Source organism: Octopus bimaculoides, chromosome 5, assembly GCF_046866305.1.
Source record: "Octopus bimaculoides isolate indiv1 chromosome 5, ASM4686630v1, whole genome shotgun sequence".
In the NCBI taxonomy this organism is placed as follows: Eukaryota; Metazoa; Mollusca; class Cephalopoda; order Octopoda; family Octopodidae; genus Octopus; species Octopus bimaculoides.
In genome coordinates this window covers 6024810-6043868 of record NC_142932.1, presented here as the reverse complement: position 1 = coordinate 6043868, position 19059 = coordinate 6024810, and the positions used below count along the sequence as shown (strand labels likewise).

At 32.8% G+C, this 19059-nt stretch overlaps 1 protein-coding gene across 3 annotated transcripts in view; it reads left to right on the top strand.

Moving 5' to 3' along the window:
- Positions 1-1320: 1320 nt before the first annotated feature.
- The window catches only part of LOC106875752 (uncharacterized), a 31736-nt gene continuing 13997 nt past the window's right edge, over positions 1321-19059 (top strand). Inside the window, exons 1-4 of one of the 3 annotated variants that reach the window (XM_014924006.3) lie at positions 1321-1376; positions 7136-7174; positions 9253-9404; positions 18071-18236. In XM_014924006.3, the coding sequence (XP_014779492.1) occupies positions 9265-9404; positions 18071-18236 (306 nt within the window). In that variant the 5' untranslated portion in view covers positions 1321-1376; positions 7136-7174; positions 9253-9264. Of the gene's footprint in view, positions 1377-1551; positions 1640-7135; positions 7175-9252; positions 9405-18070; positions 18237-19059 lie in introns of those variants that run through there. The other 2 variants (XM_014924007.3, XM_052967974.2) reach the window with 2 other exon arrangements.

The window sequence follows — 19059 nt, the reverse complement described above, 5'->3', positions numbered from 1 at the left end:
AATAATCATAAATATCGCTGTTTTAAACTTTAAATGCAGTAAGGAAGAAAGAAGTAGGAGGGGGGATAACAATACATTTCTCCCGTGTCTAAAAGAGTTTTCCAGAAAATTTTTATTCATTTTTTTTAATTGCATTTCTGGAGACAAAGCTTAAACAGATGTTTGTAAATAGTAAATGTATAAATAAATATAACTGCAGTGAAGAGGCATCCCACTCGTCACTCATAAGTTCGAGATACTTTAGAGCATGTCTCCTTTTATAGGAAATACATATAGATCAGACGATTGTAGTGTTTCTTAAGTTCAAATTTTATCCTTTATATACATATCACTGTTGAAAACTGACACAAAAATGAATTTTATATTAATCTAAAAAGAAACATATTTGGGGGTTTAAATGTACTACTATATATACTAAATTTCTGCATATGTGCGTATAGATACATAGATAGTATAGACATAAATATATACACGTGTGTGTACGTAATGCATAAAAGCATAATTGGTGTATGAATATGCCTATATCTTTATTTGCATTATATATAATTGACTATATATGCATTATAAACCGGAGTTTTAGACGGTGAACTCAAGAGGTAATTTTCTTGGGCAAGGCATAAACGACACAAGCCTCATTTTCCCGGTCTCTAATTTATTAAATATTTATGGGGAGGAGGTGAAAAATATTATTTATACACTACAGGTAAATAAATAAATAAAATAGAGAGCAGCAACTAAAAAAATAAGATGTTCTGTAATATTACAACTGATATATTGTGTTCAATTTCATAATGCAGACGATAACATTATCTCAAGTAAAATATTATCCATCAAATAATAACTAATTAATTTTCATTACAGCAAACTTTATTTTGCGTTTTCTTTCTCAACCGTATATTTAATTTTTATTATTGGCAATAGAAAATAAATATTCTAAGAGTATAGAAATTAATTTTGCTATTGCTTTTCTTTCTACCATCTGTAAGTTGCAAACCTCCTAAGCACTATCAGTATGGCCATAAAATGGAGGCTTTATTTTCAACATAAAAACAACCGATAATAGACCTCTACTTCGTGTCCAACCGTGAATGTATTCCTACGCCTCAGTCGAGAAAAGAAAATACACGAAACAAAAAAATTTAATTCATTTAATTATTGCAAAATACAACTGCTCAATACAAACATAGACGTTGGTAATGCATCTAAGTTATATTTTTGGCAAAAAAATAAGCTAATTGTAAACTTTCATTGAAATTTTTTTGCCATTCTCAAGGGACTCTGTTTTCATTATATGTTCGTCGGAGCTCCACGACGACAGCCATATTGCAATGGAACACTACACAGGTTGCTGTTCTAGCTGAGCTGGAAGAAACTAGGTAAAGATTTTCGAATTTTTCCCTAATTTTCTGTCTCTTTAAACAATTTCCCTCTCTTCAAATAATCTTCAAGGTTTTTATCTCGTTTCTAAATACAGTTCAATCGAAAAGCTGTTAAATTTTTTTCTTCTATATTTTGTCATTGGAATAATAAAAAAAAACAAAAAGATGTTCTCTCTTAGTTTTTATTGAGAAATGGGGGAATCGAGATGTCGTATAATTACCATTTAAAAACCTCCTCTTTATACACGAATTACACAACGGTAAGACAATTAGGTGTGATTATAAAACTACTATTTAGCTTTTTTTTTCCTTTCTCGTTCGCTTTTTTCCTTCATACATCGAGCTTTTCTAATATGTTTCAGTCGGAGCCGTTGTTTGAGAATAATAGTCATTTTAAAGCTAACTAAATAGTATAACTTGTGATCCTTTCATTCTATTTTATTATTATCGACATTGACATAGAATTCTAATATTGTTGCCTTGCAGAATGAAAAATTTACTTCGGTTGCGCTACTTCATGCAACTGGCCATAATATGGGGGATTGTTTTTGGTACTGTTGCACAATCAATAACAGTCCCCTACTTTATGGCCATTATTAAGTTCACATACACCTAAACGGTGCGTTACTTCGGATTTTATTTTCGTCTTTAGTCTCAATAAATGTTAGATCTATCTCAGAAAAATATATATACGCTCACTAAAAGACAAAAATCTAGATTTGTTTGTTTAAATTCTCTCCTCCATTATCATATGAGCGAATTATATAAACCCGATCACACACACCCACCTATTTCATGCTTGCTTGCCGATGAGATTTGAATTCCCATCCTGAAGGAGGATATTGAAATATATTCGTTACATATAGCTATTTCTAGAACAAAAGTTCAAGTTCCCCAACTTAATGTATTTTAAATCGTTTCTGTTTCCCCTTCAAATCCACTTTTTCATATTTAAATGCGAAAAACCGCACTAACTTACATCTGTTTAACCTAGTCGATTTCATATAGTTTAGTCTAGTGAGGGTCTTTTTTTTCTTCTTAAATCATGAAATGAAAGTCTCGGCTGTCAAAACTTTTGGGCAAATATACAAATACATACATAACACATTTAGATGTGCTCTCTTTGTAACTGTTATTTTGTCTATCTCACTCCCTCTCTCTATATGTAGCCATTACTCTATCGTAATCTCCCCCCTTCTCTATATGTAGCTATTACTCTATCTCAATCTCACACACTATATATATATATAGAGAGAGCTATTACTATGTCTCGCTCCCCTCTCTCTCACCCTATATATATATATATATATATATATATATATATATATATATATATATATATATATATATATATATATATATATAATATTAGGGACAAAATCCAAAATTACAGGTAAAACTCAATTAAAAGCAATTTATAAAAAATTAAAATTAAATTGAGCTTTACAGAGTAAACTATATATAAATATATAGTTTTAGGGAAAAGAACCACGGTTCATGAACTCATCGATGAAAATCCACTGTCACAGAAAAATTAATAATTAATAATTAAAAGCACAATAAATAAGTATAATATAATACAAAGTAAATATCATAAGATTGTGCTTTTAATTATTAATTTTTCTATATGTGACTGCATTTTCATCAATGAGTTCATGAACCTTGGTTCTTTTCCCCAAAACTATATATATATATATTTATTTTTACACATACACAACACATATGTGTATATGTAACTTACTATTTTCCTTCCCCCCCTCTCTAATATTCTGTCTCTTTCTCTCTCGGTTGTGGAATTAAAAGAATTAGGCATTCGATAAAATCAACATGGCCCTCCTGCCTTACTTCACACTACTCGAAACTCTAATTACCTATATAGATACTGATAGAAATAGATAAGATGCATTTTTGCAGTGTTATCTAGTTTAATGAATATATATATACACATATACACTAAATTTCTCGTATCTCTTTTTCTGTCTATTGACAGACATTCTTCATGGTAGGTTTTCCTTATCTTTCGCTTTTACAATCCAACCAGGAAACTTTTTTAAAAATTAATACCAGAAAGAAGGTGGTTGTGGAAATCAACATAATTTCTAATTCCATCCGTATATCATTTTTGACTAACCTAATTGTCAGGTCTTGTTTCTCTCTTATTGTACTTTGTTGCCACCCGTATTTTTCAGTTGACATTTCGACTTTTTTTACGTCATTTATTGCAATATTTTCCCGGATTATCGTCCTTCAAATTTTTCTTATATATATATATATATGTATGCATATATATATATATACATGTATGTAGATAGATAGATAGATAGATATTTGGCTTTTTATCCTTGACCATCCCTCCCTCCCTTCACACGAAATAACAAACATTGTTGTCATCATTTCTCATCATCTGGTTCGTTCAACATGTGTGTTTGTAATGATTTATTTCTGAGAGACGATAAAATCTTTGTGTATCTTGATCTTTGTTCTCTAACGATCGAAGTAATACAAGTGTGTGTATGTATATATATAATTCTTTTTAAACGGTAGTTGTCATGGAGAGTCACCGTAGTGTCTTTATAGTTCTTTCGTTATTACTAAAATGGAAAATATTTGTTGGTAGCTTTTCTCTCGTTAACCGTTTGGTATTTAGATCGTAATACTTCTGTGAAACTTCAATAATATGCAATAGCAATATGACGGCCTCTCCTGAATATATCTACTGGTTTTCACTATTTTCTAGTAATGTCCCTTACGTCAGCCTGACATTGTCTTGTTATCCTGTTCCTGTTCGATTTAAGCAGAAAACTGGATTATAATAAATAATTGGGAATTTCAGGTTAAATAAACTTGGGATTAAAAACGATAATTTTAGACATTAATTATCTCATCTCCTTCATTAGGATTTAATAAACGGTTATTACCCTCTACACACTTCTGATATCTAATGATTCACGATATCTTTTTTACACAGTTTTGTGTGTTTAATCTTTAATTACTAAATTAACAAAAAATGTGTAATTAATCCTCTGCATTATTAGTTTTCATGCATTTATTATACCACTATCATGAACAAATTGGGTTCGCATGGGAAGTATTTCGATTTTTGTTTTGCTAATTTGGTTGGAAACACATTCATCATGCCGTATTCTGTTAGTCATTTACTGAGCAAATAGAATGTCTGAGAGGTGATGTCATTAAATGCATTTCCTTTACTAGTAACAAGCATCTGCAACATCTTAAAATCATCTGATTATTTCTGTAAACGTTATTATACTCTTAGATTAAATCAAGAAAAACATTTGGATTAACGGTTAAGCTTCAACGACCATTGACTATGGTAGCTTCAGTTCTATATAACAGAAGAATCTAGCAGACAATAAACACATACCCCTCTCTCTCTCTCTCTCTCTCTGCTATATAATTTCGTTAAAGATGTTAGCCGGTCATTACTTTCCCAAATTCTGATTCCCCCACCACACACACACACACGCAGAAAGTTTTACTGTTATGAAGAGAATATTTTATCTTAGAGGCTTTCTTTGGCCCGTTGCATGTTATTTTCAAACCAGTGTAACAATAGTGAGTAACTGATTATGGAGTCATGTAGTGTCTCCCTATGAAGCTTTGTTTTCTTGTGTTTACTGTCGTTGATTGCTGCAATAGATTTGAATCTATTCAATTAGTTATTGCTAAATCCTTTATTTAACCTATCTGCAGCACAGAATCTCTAGCTTAAACTGTGGAAGAAATAAAGAATAGGAGGAACACGTTAGCATAGCTGAGTTCCTTACCGTTTCAAATTTTTTATTTCAAGGGATTTGTTTTGCTCCTTCAGTTTCAAAAACTAGCTTAAACTGAATCGATTAAATGTGTTCTTTTCTTTTTTTTTTCTCTGTTTTTAACTGTTGTTTATGTATCACTGTTCTTCCTTATCGGTGTTACAAAGCTGAATGCTTGTATGCCTTTGTAGGAAAGCACATACAAATGTTTACTGAAAATTAATTTTTAAAAAATAGGAAGTAGGCCGTTTCCAGCCATTGGCTGAAACAGTTGAAAGACAACAACTACACATTCTGAAAGGTACAAACATATACTTGCTGTTCACTGGTGAGTGGAGCTTTGCGTTCTGCATCATTGAGAGCAACTGCATCATGTAGTGATGTGTGCATCTTTTAGATTTCATATTGAAAGCATTTCAAGATTTCACATTGAAGTTTCAAACCAGTTCCTTTTCATCTTTCACCTTTACATTAATTAGGAAGGATTTATATAGTTACTTTTAAAATAATGTTCCTGAGAACCAACTCCTTTTGGGCTTTCATATGTATTAAACATTAATTTTTTGTGTTTAGAAAATTATTTTAAAAAAATTCCACTATAATAAATATTAGCAATAATAACAAATTTCTATACGCTGTTTTGATTTTTAATAAGATAAACGGTTTAGCTAATTTTATGAAGATTGCCGTACGTATATAATTACGATCGTTATGATTCATGTGTTAGATCCCCTTTTATTCGCCTCCCAGCCTTCTTGTCCGTTAAAGTAATTTGATAGCTGCAGCTTTTCAAATGTGATTGTTATCGGGTTACCCTTCCTTTATCAGTTTCGAGTTTTTCTTGTAATTATAATTACAATTATTTCCTTAACGTTTCTGACGAAAATATATGTTTTGAATCATTGATGAAATATTTTATTTGGTGTTTAAGGTTAAAGTTGAATCCTCTTAATAATTTAACGGTTTTCGCCAAACTGGTAGTTTGTTGGCTGTCTTGAGTGGTGAGAACGACGGCTTACCGGTTGTTGCTATTCTTCACTCGCATACTACACATTCAGTTCTTTAACTATTTTTATTTATGTAAAAAAAAAAATTTACTTTTTAAAGAATTTTGTCTCGTCAAGCAAATAGCAGAGTAGTCCTTTTAGATTTTGTTTTATAACATTTCCTGTTATAAATTTCACTCACACTTGACGTAGACACGGTATGAGCATTTCGTGTTCTTAACGAACACTTTTTTAATCAAAGACAATGGGGACAAATGTATGTTATATCTTTTCATATTACTTTAAACATATTATTTACAATTTATCACCTGCATACAGTTCTACTTTTGTTTTATAGATTGTGTTCTAATATATATAAAATGCTTAAAAATACTGTATTTGATGTAGCTAATATTGTTTAAAAATTGGACAATATTTTGCAATTGGAACACTCGGCAGAACTTCGCATGCACATGCCTTGGAATAAGAATGTTTACAGATGTAGGGGTCCGTTAATCAAATTTTAACAATTAACTCGTGTTTATATGCAATTATAATTTACATTTCACTAAATGTGGTAAATTGTATTTTCTACCTGTGATATGATGTTAGAGTTATTTACGGAACAGTTTTAAATAATGTTTACGTTATCTCTTTCCTCAGTCTATCAAGGATTTCGTATTTAATGTTTTTGAAACATTTTCTTTTTTCTGTTTAATTTATTGTTTAATAGATCTTGCTTTCTGTCTCAATGCTATGAGAGAAAATAAACAAGATTTGTATATTGTAATATTTATTGTCAGCAATGACAGCATAACTCTGCGATACTTTGACTGGCCAATAGCCTCCCTTATATTTCAACTCGTTTTAATCTCCAATTTTAGCATTCAGAAAGTATATTTTTCAAATATTCTTGTGATTGAATATTTGTTTTCTACAGCAGTTTTATTTGTCCTTCTTTATTTGCAAAATAATCTTTTCTTTCTTCCACTAGTGATATTTACAATGAATTACCGATGATTGAGTAGCCTTGGTAAGTTTTTTTTTTGTTTCAACTTTGTTATAGTGTTTGTTGGATCTCATGCTTTTGGCTTGATATTCAGCATAAAGTATTCAATCTACAGGCAGTGTCTATATCACATTAGTACTTCCAATCTGTTGATAGGTTCACTCGCTCATTAGTAAATCTAAGAGATTCTACAAACATTTGGGATTCTCAAAGATATTCATTGAAACCTATTCAATTTTGCAGTACAAAACCTGCATCAAGATGTAGCATTAAAATTTCTTCACGTATATTATAATATGATATACAATAAATGCTAAATCAAATTAGTTTAAATTTATTCCGAAATACACGTGCCAGTTAATTTTTGTTGTCTTTTTTTTTTCTCTCCCCATGCTAATTATGTTTCAATCATTGGTATTCAATGGAATGACATTGATCTGTGCTGTGAATTGGTATTTCCCAGATGTTATTAATTACTTCCACATATTATCAAGATATGTAAAATCAAATTGCATCATATACAAATTTGAAACTCAATCTGCTTGCTGAGTTAAGGTACTGGACAAATGATAAAGATTTTTCATTCACTCGACCAGAAAACTTGAAGAGTGCTACTTTCAATGTTAAAGACATGAAAATTTGTACTATTACGAAAACAGCTAATTTGAAAGGAAAAATAAGTTGTATTTAAAGATTCGTACATAATATATTAGATTGAAAACTGCAACCTATGACTTCCAAGGCATTTATACATGTCATAAACCATGCCATAAATTTGAATAATTCTGAAAATGTAATTTCCATGTAATCTAATGAGGGGGATACGGTGTTGTGCATCCTGTTTATGTATAACTAACATATTACAAATTAATTATAAAAGACTGAAAAGTATATTCAACGAAAATAACATTTTATATGCTTAAAAAATGTTGGATGTAAAGACAAAATAAGCCAGAAGTTCATATCTACTGCAATTGTTTCATTGTATCTTAGAACAGGACACTTGTGTATCTCAGCCTACCAAGCTGTTGGGAAATGTTCCTTCAATTAGAAGGGTATCATACGTAAAGGGGATGTCAACATTTGTCTTTTGTATGGGATATGAAAATGTCTTTCTAGATTTTCTATCTACAAACAATTTAAATTGTATGTGTGTTTTACATACATTTTTCTATTCTAGATTTTGTTGGTGAGTGTGCAAAAATCAATTACTTGTCAATAGTTATTGTAGTAGGAGCCGGTTTTGGTTATTATGACAGATCGGGTTCAGAATGGAAATAATCTGTTAACACTTAGGTTGTCTGCAACAAAGAAGGTGAAAACTAAGTTCAAAATTTTCAGTAATCATCATCATATATCCATTGTGCATGTTGGCATGGCTTGACAAGAGCTGGCAAGCTAAGGAGCTGCACCAAGTTTCCTTTATCTGTTTTGGTTTCTACAACTGGATGCCCTTCCTAACGCCAACCACTTTACAAAATATACTGGGTACTTCTTACATGGCATCACAAAAAAAAAACCCAAATATACAGGGTTTCCCAAAAGTTGTGCACCATTCTGGTTTTTGTTAAAAATAATTGGTGTATTTTTTTTAAAAAACCAGGATGGTGTGCAACTTCTGGAACATGCTGTAGATATTGGATTATTCTAGGGGAAAATTAGCTGAAGTTTCATTGGTAATCTGTCAGCTAGGACAAAGTGCTTAAATAAGGATTATCAGGGTTTTAAAAAACCCCTACTACAACAGAAAATTATGAGCAAGTTTTTTCAAGAATAGTGGAATGAAAATATTAGGAATGTAAGCATTAAAAGTTGTGTTGAAGCCAATAGATGGCATAAAATCTTGACATTCTTAAGCTACTTTATTTTAATTTTTTTTTTAACCTTTTAGTTTTGATAAATAAATTTTCAAAATATCCCTCTATTAGTTTCCTTTTTTATTTTTGATTTCTAGCAAATTCCTAATTCATATAGATTAATGGTATTAATTCTTGCTGCCTGAATGTTTATAGTTTTAGACATTAGGAATTTGCTTGTATTGAATAGTTGTGTATACATACGTTGTTCTACATGATATTTATAGAGATTTTTTTAAATTATAGAACCTCATCAAAATGGTTGTTGAAGGAGGCAGTTCCCGTTATAGTCCTTCCACGGGTATGACGGCAAAAGAACTGTGTGAAAATGATGATCTTGCAACTAGTTTGATACTTGACCCATATCTTGGATTTATTACTCACAAGATGAATACCAAGTAAGTTTAATTTTCAAATTGTTTCTTTAATAATTAGTACCAGAGATATATTCATGTTTTTAAATAGTTATACCTCAACCATAAATCAGCATTCAAATTATATTTATGCTGCCATATGAACACTGCTCCAGCTGTACAATGGCTGCTTGAATTAACAGGTGTGTGTGCATAATATTGTAATATTTGTGAGTTGATAAATCCCCAGATATATTGTTTCAGCTATTAGACTGCAGCCATGCTGGGGCACTGCCTATGCTAAAATATTTAGCTTCATCCTTACACATTCTGAGATTAAACCCTAGTTGATGTTGCCTTTGGCTTTTATCCGTTCAAATTTGGCTGCAAATGTAATCTGCAGGAGTTGATTCTGTTTTTCTACAGGTGGGACACCACCAATTCATTGAGGATAATTATTTGATAAATAAATCCTTATTAGTGAGTGCTTTGTCACTTCTAGAAGATAAAAGATAAAGTCAGTTCTGATTAGATTTAAAACATTGAAATTGGGGACAAAATTAAATATACCAGTACATTTTAAACAATACACCTACCAATTCTTGAATTGATAATGGAAATAGAAAAAATCACTCCTGAATTTTCCAGCAAACTAAAACTTTTTTTTCTTCTTTGGATCTGTTTGTAATTATTTGAACTACATTGATTGTGTGCATGTTGCTGCTGGGAATGTTAATATGTGCGAGATTCCTGAAATCAAGCTGTTTACTTGAGAAAACTGATTGTTTAACTTAGCTGAAATTTTGTATTGAGTGATTTAAAAAAAAAAAAATCTTGCTATAATTCTTACTCCAATAATTTCTTGATAATTATAAATATTTTTAAAAGCATCTTTTTGTTAGAACAGAAAATCAATTCAATAATGTTACTGAAAATTCGTTCAAATATAAAAATTTAAATTTCTTCATTATTGTTATACATTATACTTGACATTAATCACCAAACCCACGTAATTGAAGAATGATTTCAATGTGTTACTGATACTTTATCAATCTGTTCTAGAATGATAAAAGGCAAAGTTGGCTTTGATTGAATATGAATACAAAATTTTTAGGTTGAATAATATTAAGTATTTAATGTATGTCTTTATGTTATTGCAACTGATCTGATAGGTTTTGAAATGTTGACAGGATCACAGTTATGTATATGGTTTTATTTACTTATGTATAAATGATTTATATACAAATTCTGTAGACTTGTAGCTGAGCTGCCAAGCACTCACAAACGTTACAGTAATATTGTGAACAGAACACTCACTGCATTAATACAGCTATATCATTTAAAAATAATGTTTTTAAATGTAGTTGGTAATTTCCATTCATTGCAGTCTGTTTTGGTGTTTAGATAAAAGGTGCTGAAAGTTCAAAAGTTTTTTTTTTCCACCATAATGATGGTGACAATATTTTCTCCTTCAACCAAATGATAAATATTATGAGATTGATTATTCATGAGCCACTGCAAATAGTAATTTTGATGCTTAACTCCAGACTCACCCATATCTGCTACACATTCCTTCGAAAACGAATTTGTGGCGATATTTGTTTGTCATTTACTCTACATATATAGCTAACAGTATTTTATACTTGATTTTGTGCTCCGTAAATTCATATTTAATTCTAGTTTCTCAAACCAACCCCGGTCGGTTTTGTTTTTCTTTTTTATGTTAAGCAAGATGTATACAATATTTAGCAATCTGTTGTAGTTGGGTTATCTTATACTCGGGGTACAAGAGACCTAGAAAGTATTTAAAGGGAGATAAGAATAACATAGAGGGAGATAATTACGCCACTGGTTAGCTTTCTCATGAAACGAAAAGGAACAGTAATTCAAGAACAAATAGAATGAAGGAAACCGCATGAGAGTATGGTTATCGCAACCTTGTTGACTTAAATATTGGAGGATAATAAATAGGTAATTATTTTGTTAAATTTATATATAATTGTTTCATTGCTTCAGATTAATGGTCTGAACAGGGAAAATATAGAATGAATTTATTTGTATTTAAGGAAACTAATCTGTGCAGATCAACCATGCAGCATAGTTGATCTTGTTAATTTTTAGAATATATCATGAAACATGAATATTTACACTCCACATGAAACAATTCTGTGCATTGTCAACATTTATGTATTTAGAAATATTAATGATAATGAAAATTAGTTTAGAATAACAAATGTGTATGTGTGTATATTTTGTCCATGTAGGAAAGGTCATCCATGTCGTATATCTCTTCATTTTTCAATTCTTTGTCCTTATTTAACACCCAACATCCTGAGATCTGACCTTACTACTTTCTACATTCTATTCACATGCAATAAGACAATGTTTAGTTGCATCACATATTTAAACTGGAACAGCCACCTCACTTGTGACAAAAGCTGATGACCTATTGTACATTCAGTGTGTTGCACGTGGTTTAAAAGTTCGTTTTGCAACTAGATGGTTTCAAGTTCAATCTCACTTCTCTTCTAGTCTCAGATTGACCACCAAACAAAACCTTGTGAGTGACAAAAGTTGTCTGGTAGCTTTTTGGTAAGATAGTATGTGTTCTTAGGCGGTATTTAACCTGTCACTTGGTCTGACATCACCACTAGGCCTTTGGATTCTCTTAAAGTACTCAACTCTTTTGAAAGCATCTGAATTAAGGAAAACTTCCTATCAGACTTGGAGACTAAGAAAAGAGTCATATGTCTGTGTCCCCTTTTCCTTCTCACTATTAAATGTTACTTGTATACAGCTTTGAAAATTGTCTGTTTTCTCAGTGTCATACTTGTTAAATCGCTTCATATATTTCATAACTTACATTTTGCATGTAGGGAAACACTTTATTATCAACACTCAGGCAAATACAGCTAGCAGTTTCAGAAATAAGTTTTCATTTCCTTAACTAGAATTTCCACATCTCTCTCTCTCTCTCTCTCTCGTTAATCTTGAAAATCGCTTGTCATTTTGGCATGCACTTTTCTATGTTTGGGTGGGTTGGGCAGAATTCACTGAGGCAGATTTTTTTTATGTCTGGGTGTCCTTCATGTCACCACTACTTCATTCTGAAGTGCGAAAAGAAGAGGTTAGAATTTTATTTTAGGTTTTGTTTCCTTGATATAAATTTAGATAATTTAATCTCTTCATATATGTGCTTTTCCCATGGCATTAGCATGGGTGGGGTCATTATGGATCTCCACCCACACACATCATATAAACCAACTCTTCTATATTTTTAAATATTTAATATTACTGTTATTATTCACTGCTATCTAAAGTATAGATCTGTGTTACCATAACACAATTTCTAAGAAATTTTGAGGTAAAGAGTTTTAAGAACCAAAAATATTTAGATGGAATTAATTTCAACTGATAACCTTCCCTTTTAGAAAAATATTCTGTTTGAATATTTCTACTTATTGTCTGATAGTTGTAAAAGTGTGTCACCATAATACAAGCAGTGTCATTCATCTTCAATCTTCTGTGAAAACCTTCATGGTCATGAAGAAATATTACCTTGTTTGTAAACCAGTAGAGGGTTGACAACAAGAAGGGTATCCAGCCATAGAAAATCTTCAGTGTGTTCCATTCCATGCAAACATCCAAGAGTGGATTTTAAAATGAATTATTTTGTTTTTTCATTTCATACCTTGTTATAGTATTACTTTTTTCTTTGCTTGCATGAATTGGGTAGGTCTAGCACTACAAAAATGGGAAATGAATTTTCATTACTATTTCTTTGACACTTTGTAAGAAGCTTGCTTCCCAACCACACGATTCCGGGTTTAGTCCTGCTGTGTGGCACCTTGGGCAAGTGTCTTCTACTATAGCTTTGGGCCAACCAAAGCTTTGTGAGTGGATTTGGTAGATGGATACTGAAAGAAACCCATCGTGTGTGTGTGTGTGTATATATATATATATATATATATATATATAAACAAATAGTAAATGAGTATATGCATATATACGTACAGGTATGTGCATACCGACATCCACCTGTATGTATAGGTGCATATCTGGGTACAGAACATTGCAAACAAAACGTAGACGAGAAAACACACAAGCCACATAGAGAACATTCTTCTTCATCAGCTACCCCCGTTTTAACACCGGCGTTTCGAAGAGCTGGGCAGGACGCATCGTTAAAACGGCTCTTCCCATGGACCGCAAATTAAATTTGTATACACAAATTAAATCTTGCCATGGAGGAATGTAGTGGCGGACAAAAAACAAGACAGGAAAACAAACAGAAAAGGCTTTATGGCCAGACGAGAAAAATTATGTGTGTATGAACGCTGTGAGGCACGAACTTGAAAGGGACGAAGTAGTTCGCGTGTTTGCTCGGTGATAGCCAAGGAAGAAAAGGATTATTGACCGGAAGCATGTGACCATGCCGGTGTAAGGGGAAGAGAGAGAGTGCTAGAGGGAGAAACAAAGGGAGGAAGTAGAAGAATAGGTGAGCAACGAGAGGAAAAGAGAAAGAGAGGAAATACGAGGGGGAAAAAAGATACGTAGTAGTAACAGAGGAAGAACGAGAGGGGTAAAGCGAGATAAGTAGTAGTAAAGAGGAAGAACGAGAGGGGGGAAAAAATGATAGAGGAAGAGAAAGAGATAGAGTAGCGTCGGAAAATATAAAGTTACGAAAACTACTTACAAATTGGAGACGCTGCGTTCAGTCATGTAAAAACAAATAGTAAATGAGTATATGCATATATACGTACAGGTATGTGCATACCGACATCCACCTGTATGTATAGGTGCATATCTGGGTACAGGACATTGCAAACAAAACGTAGACGAGAAAACACACAAGCCACATAGAGAACATTCTTCTTCATATATAATGTATGTATATATTTGTGTTTATGTTTGTGTTTGTGTCTTCCCCCACCCCCACCATCGCTTGACAACCAATGTTGGTGTGTTTATGTTCCTGTAACTTAGTTCAGCAGAAGAGACTGATAGAATAAGTCCAGGGGGCGATTTCTTCGACTAAAAGGCAGTGCTCCAGCATGACCTCAGTCAGTTGGCTGAAGTAAAAGAATATAGTAAGAATCACAGAAATGTGTAGACAAAAAATTGTTATATGGAAATTCAGGTGAAAACTGCAAAGCAAATTTTAGTGTTGTAGATAGACAATAATATATTTAGTCATATTACTTATAACCGCTTCCAAGATTCTGAGCACCCTTTCATAATATTTTTATATACTGGTTTGATTGCTTGATAACAACTTGTTATATAAGTAGCTCTTAAAAAGTTCAGCTTTGCCTTTTATTCAATCCTTGTAAGTACTTCTGGGATTTAAAACAGTAATCATTGATTTTGTTTGGCTATTTAAAATATTTCCATTTTACTTTATAGAAAGAATATTACCAAATTTGAAAAGTAATGCTCAACATGTGGCTTTTAAAATTCTAAATAGTTTTAACATTCATTTGAAGGGCTAACATATTTTAGTATACGTTTCATTGGATGTTCTCTGAATGTGTATTTAACTTTTTCAGTGTAGTAATATACGTGATTTTTTTTTTTTCTTCTTCTGTAATCAAAAGACAAAGCTGAAAGAAATGTAGACAGTGAACTTTTTTTCTCCTTAATGTTACGCTTATGTCTGGAGGAAAAGGCTGTATCTATAGCTTTTGAAAGCCCTTCAGAAGTGATAAGATTAATGCCATTGATATTCAGCTTAGACATCCATAAATTGATGCATTTGGAAAAGAAAATCTAGGGAAGAAAGACCAAGACACAACTGTTGGTGCATGCTTAGAAAGGTGCGTATGACTGACAAGGAGAAGACATGGGTGTGTTGCTTGGTCTTAGGAGGAATGAGTTTGCAGTGAGCTATCTTCAAAGAACAGACACTATTGTAGTTGCTCTAGAAAATTGTCTATTGCAGAGCTTGAAGTTTATTGGTAAATGAGTTTTTTTGTCATCCAGTTTTCAATCTAAAATGTGACAGTACAATCCTCAGTGTGGGAGCTGTATCTCATTCTAGATCTTATTTGGGTTTTGTAGTCATCAATTTTTAGGAGCTGAAATATTTTCTGGTCCTAAAGAATGAGGCTATTCTCAGTTGCAGTTTTAGCTTATGTATGTGAGGTCGACTGATGATCATCAGTAAATGTGACATTTTGAATTTGCATGTTGTTTATAACTTGAAAGGATGATTTTTTTTCCTTGATGTATGCGGTTGTTTCTTTGATGTCTTTGTGCTATTTAAGGAGCCAATATTAATATGTCTCAGAGAACTTTTTGAAGACATTGTTCATGGAAGTAGTGAAAATTTTATGCAAAGTTGTCTATGTTGCATATTGATAACACTAGTATGTGCACAGTTGGAATAGTGAAGAGTGATACATCTTTAAAGTGAGCATTGGTAAAGGTGATAACGTGTAAGTTGTAAGTGTACAGGTGTAAGAATGGGTGACATAACCAATCACTGGGATACCCCAGAATTTATAGTCAGTGTGATAAGACCCCTGTCAGCTCACATTGTGATAGTACTTCTGACTCGAGAGATGCATGAGGCATGGTCAGATTACATTATTCACTACATTTCTCAAGAACAGGTGACTGATTCGGGATGTAGGATGCATATTAATGTTACTGAGAGGGTAAAAGTACTGAATGAGTTTGAAAAGGTATTTAACTACTATCACTTTTAGATGTTGGAATTGAGAAAAATAGGTTGGTAGCTAGTAGGGTCAGAGAGGTTGCCTCTTTTAGGAACAAGATGGACTGTAGTAGGTTTCCAAAGATTGGTATAAATCTCTGGAGAAATATTGAAGAGTTTGGCAAAGATATGGGCTAGCTCTGAGGCACATTTTTCAAGAATAGCATTGTCAGAGCTGGGCACTGTATTTGAAGTGACCAGAAGTGTTTTCAAACTTAACCATGTATTTGTATTTAGGTGTCAGATTGGTTTGGTAGTTTTGTTGCATTTCAAAAGCAGACAGTAAATTAGTTTTTCTCAGCAGAGAGCCTTCATAGTTTCGAAATGCTTGGATAGAAGGATTTCCCCCAAAATTCTGCAATGCATAAAACCTTTTTTTCCTTTTGGGAGTAAAAACAATCCTGTTTGTAAAGACATTTTTTTTTCTTCATTGCACACGTAGACCATGTTCTTGTACTGCTGCATTGCAGCTGTGTAAACATTTCAGAAATTTAATGTTATAGACTTTGGTTGTGTGAGAGCTGTGAAGGGACATACCCAAAGGGATGGTTTCATTAAGTTGCTTAGCAGTCTTGGAATATGGGACATTTTGTTGCCAAGGATAGTTAGCATCGAATTGGTGGAGCTCTGACCAGTTAACTGAGTTGTATTGACATTGGGGTTGGAGTGGGGTGATGTAACTGATTATGCTGTGGTTTGTCAATTTGGTAAGAGCAGAAATTATTAAAGTTTGATGAAGACTTAGGAGTGTCTGTGTTAGAGGTGTGTGTGGGTGATAATATATTAACTGTTGCAGAGGATTCAAAATTGCAAAAGATTTAACTTCTGCAATAGTAGCATCTGCATTGTGGGTGTATGAATAAATCATCATCATCATCATCGTTTAACGTCCGCTTTCCATGCTAGCATGGGTTGGACGATTTGACTGAGGACTGGTGAAACCGGATGGCAACACCAGGCTCCAGTCTGATTTGGCAGAGTTTCTACAGCTGGATGCCCTTCCTAACGCCAACCACTCAGAGAGTGTAGTGGGTGCTTTTACGTGTCACCCGCACGAAAACGGCCACGCTCGAAATGGTGTCTTTTATGTGCCACCCGCACAAGCCAGTCCAGGGGCACTGGCAACGATCTCGCTCGAAAATCCTACAGGAGCCAGTCAGGCGGTACTGGCAACGGCCACGCTCAAAATGGTGCATCTCATGTGCCACCCGCACAAGAACCAGTCCAGGGGCACTGGCAACGATCTTACTTGGCTTGCCGGGTCTTCTCACGCACAGCCCATTTCCAAAGGTCTCGGTCCGTAGTCATCGCCTCGGTGAGGCCCAATGTACGAAGGTCTTGCCTCACCACCTCAGCCCAGGTCTTCCTGGGCCTACCTCTTCCACGGGTTCCCTCAACTGTTAGGGTGTGGCACTTTTTCACGCAGCTATCCTCCTCCATTCTCACCACATGTCCATACCAGCGCAATCGTCTCTCTTGCACGCCACAACTGATGCTTCTAATGTTCAGCTTTTCTATGCATAGAAATAGTGTTTTAGTGTGTGTGTGTGTGCATGCACTATAGGTTATACATACCTAAAGAAAAAAAATAATACATGTTATTACACTTATTCATTCATTCAAAAGTAAATAAAGTTTTACTCCAAACCTACTTTGAGTTTCCTATACTTGCTTTGTCATGAAGAACATGCAAGAAATGGAAACTTAGAATACCAACAGTGATGCATATTGTCTTTGAACAAAATCATATATCTTAAGGTTTGGAAAATTGATCTATTAGAACATTTTCACAAACTCAGAAATTAGAGTACAATTACTGGAGGTTATTGAAATTTAATTTATTTGAATATCCTATTTTAACAAGTGGATTTGATTTTCTCTTTAGAGTGTTGTAAAATCTCTTCCACTAGTAATTTAGTGGAATTTTCTAATCTCTTTTAACAATATTTAAGTGATTTTCTTATTTCTAACTTCTGTTTTTAATTTTTATTAGGCACAAGCCATTAAGAGGCCGTCAAGAAGAACTAACTGCCCTAGTGGAAAAATTTATGAAAGATCAATGTTATGAAGATACTTATGCAAAGTTTCTATGTGAAGATGTAGTTAGGAATTTTCTTATTGGCAAATCTAAAGAAAACCGTAGAATTTTCCGAGAGCATGTAAGTATTGACTATTTCAATTACCTAAATATTTATGCTGTCTTACAATTAATGGTACTTCTTTTAGCTGTAGTTAGCAAAGTGAAGGTATCAATTCCTTCCGATAAAATAGAAACATCTTTTTTAAATTAAACATTATTAGATGTAGTATAAATTATGGTATTCACTTTCTCTTTAGACATGATGCAGTTCTCAATACTCTAATTATTAAACACTTATTTGAAAATATTGTATTATTCATAAACTCTGTCATTGATATTCTGTTGTACTTCTGAAACTTTAGTCTTTATATTTTCATCTACTTGTCAATTGATTGGTTAAATTAAAAGGATTATTTTAACTGGAAAATGCTACTGTAATTAAAGTGAAACATGTAATACAAAGGTAGCAATCTTTTGAGTAGTGTGGGCAATTTTTTGAATGTCACATAATTGCAGCTAATGGCACAAATAATTGAATTGTTGTATTTGTACAAAAGCAGAGTGGAAGAGCATTGAACCAAATACCTTAAAGTATTTAGTTTTGTCCTTCTATATTTTAAATTGACATTTTATGATGGCTTCTAAGAATTGATGAAACAACAACCAGTAATGTACTGATATTAATTCAAACCATTATACACCATCCCTATAAGTCTATGGTCTTGTGTTACTATAAAAAAAAAACTATATTGATATATTTTGAAGGATAACACAAGATACATTTGTGGGCAGATATGTATAAGATATTGGTTAGTTAAGAGCCCCATGTTCTATCATTAAATAGAATATTGGAAATCAGAACAACCAAAAATGCTAGCCATGCAAAGTAATGAACCTTGACC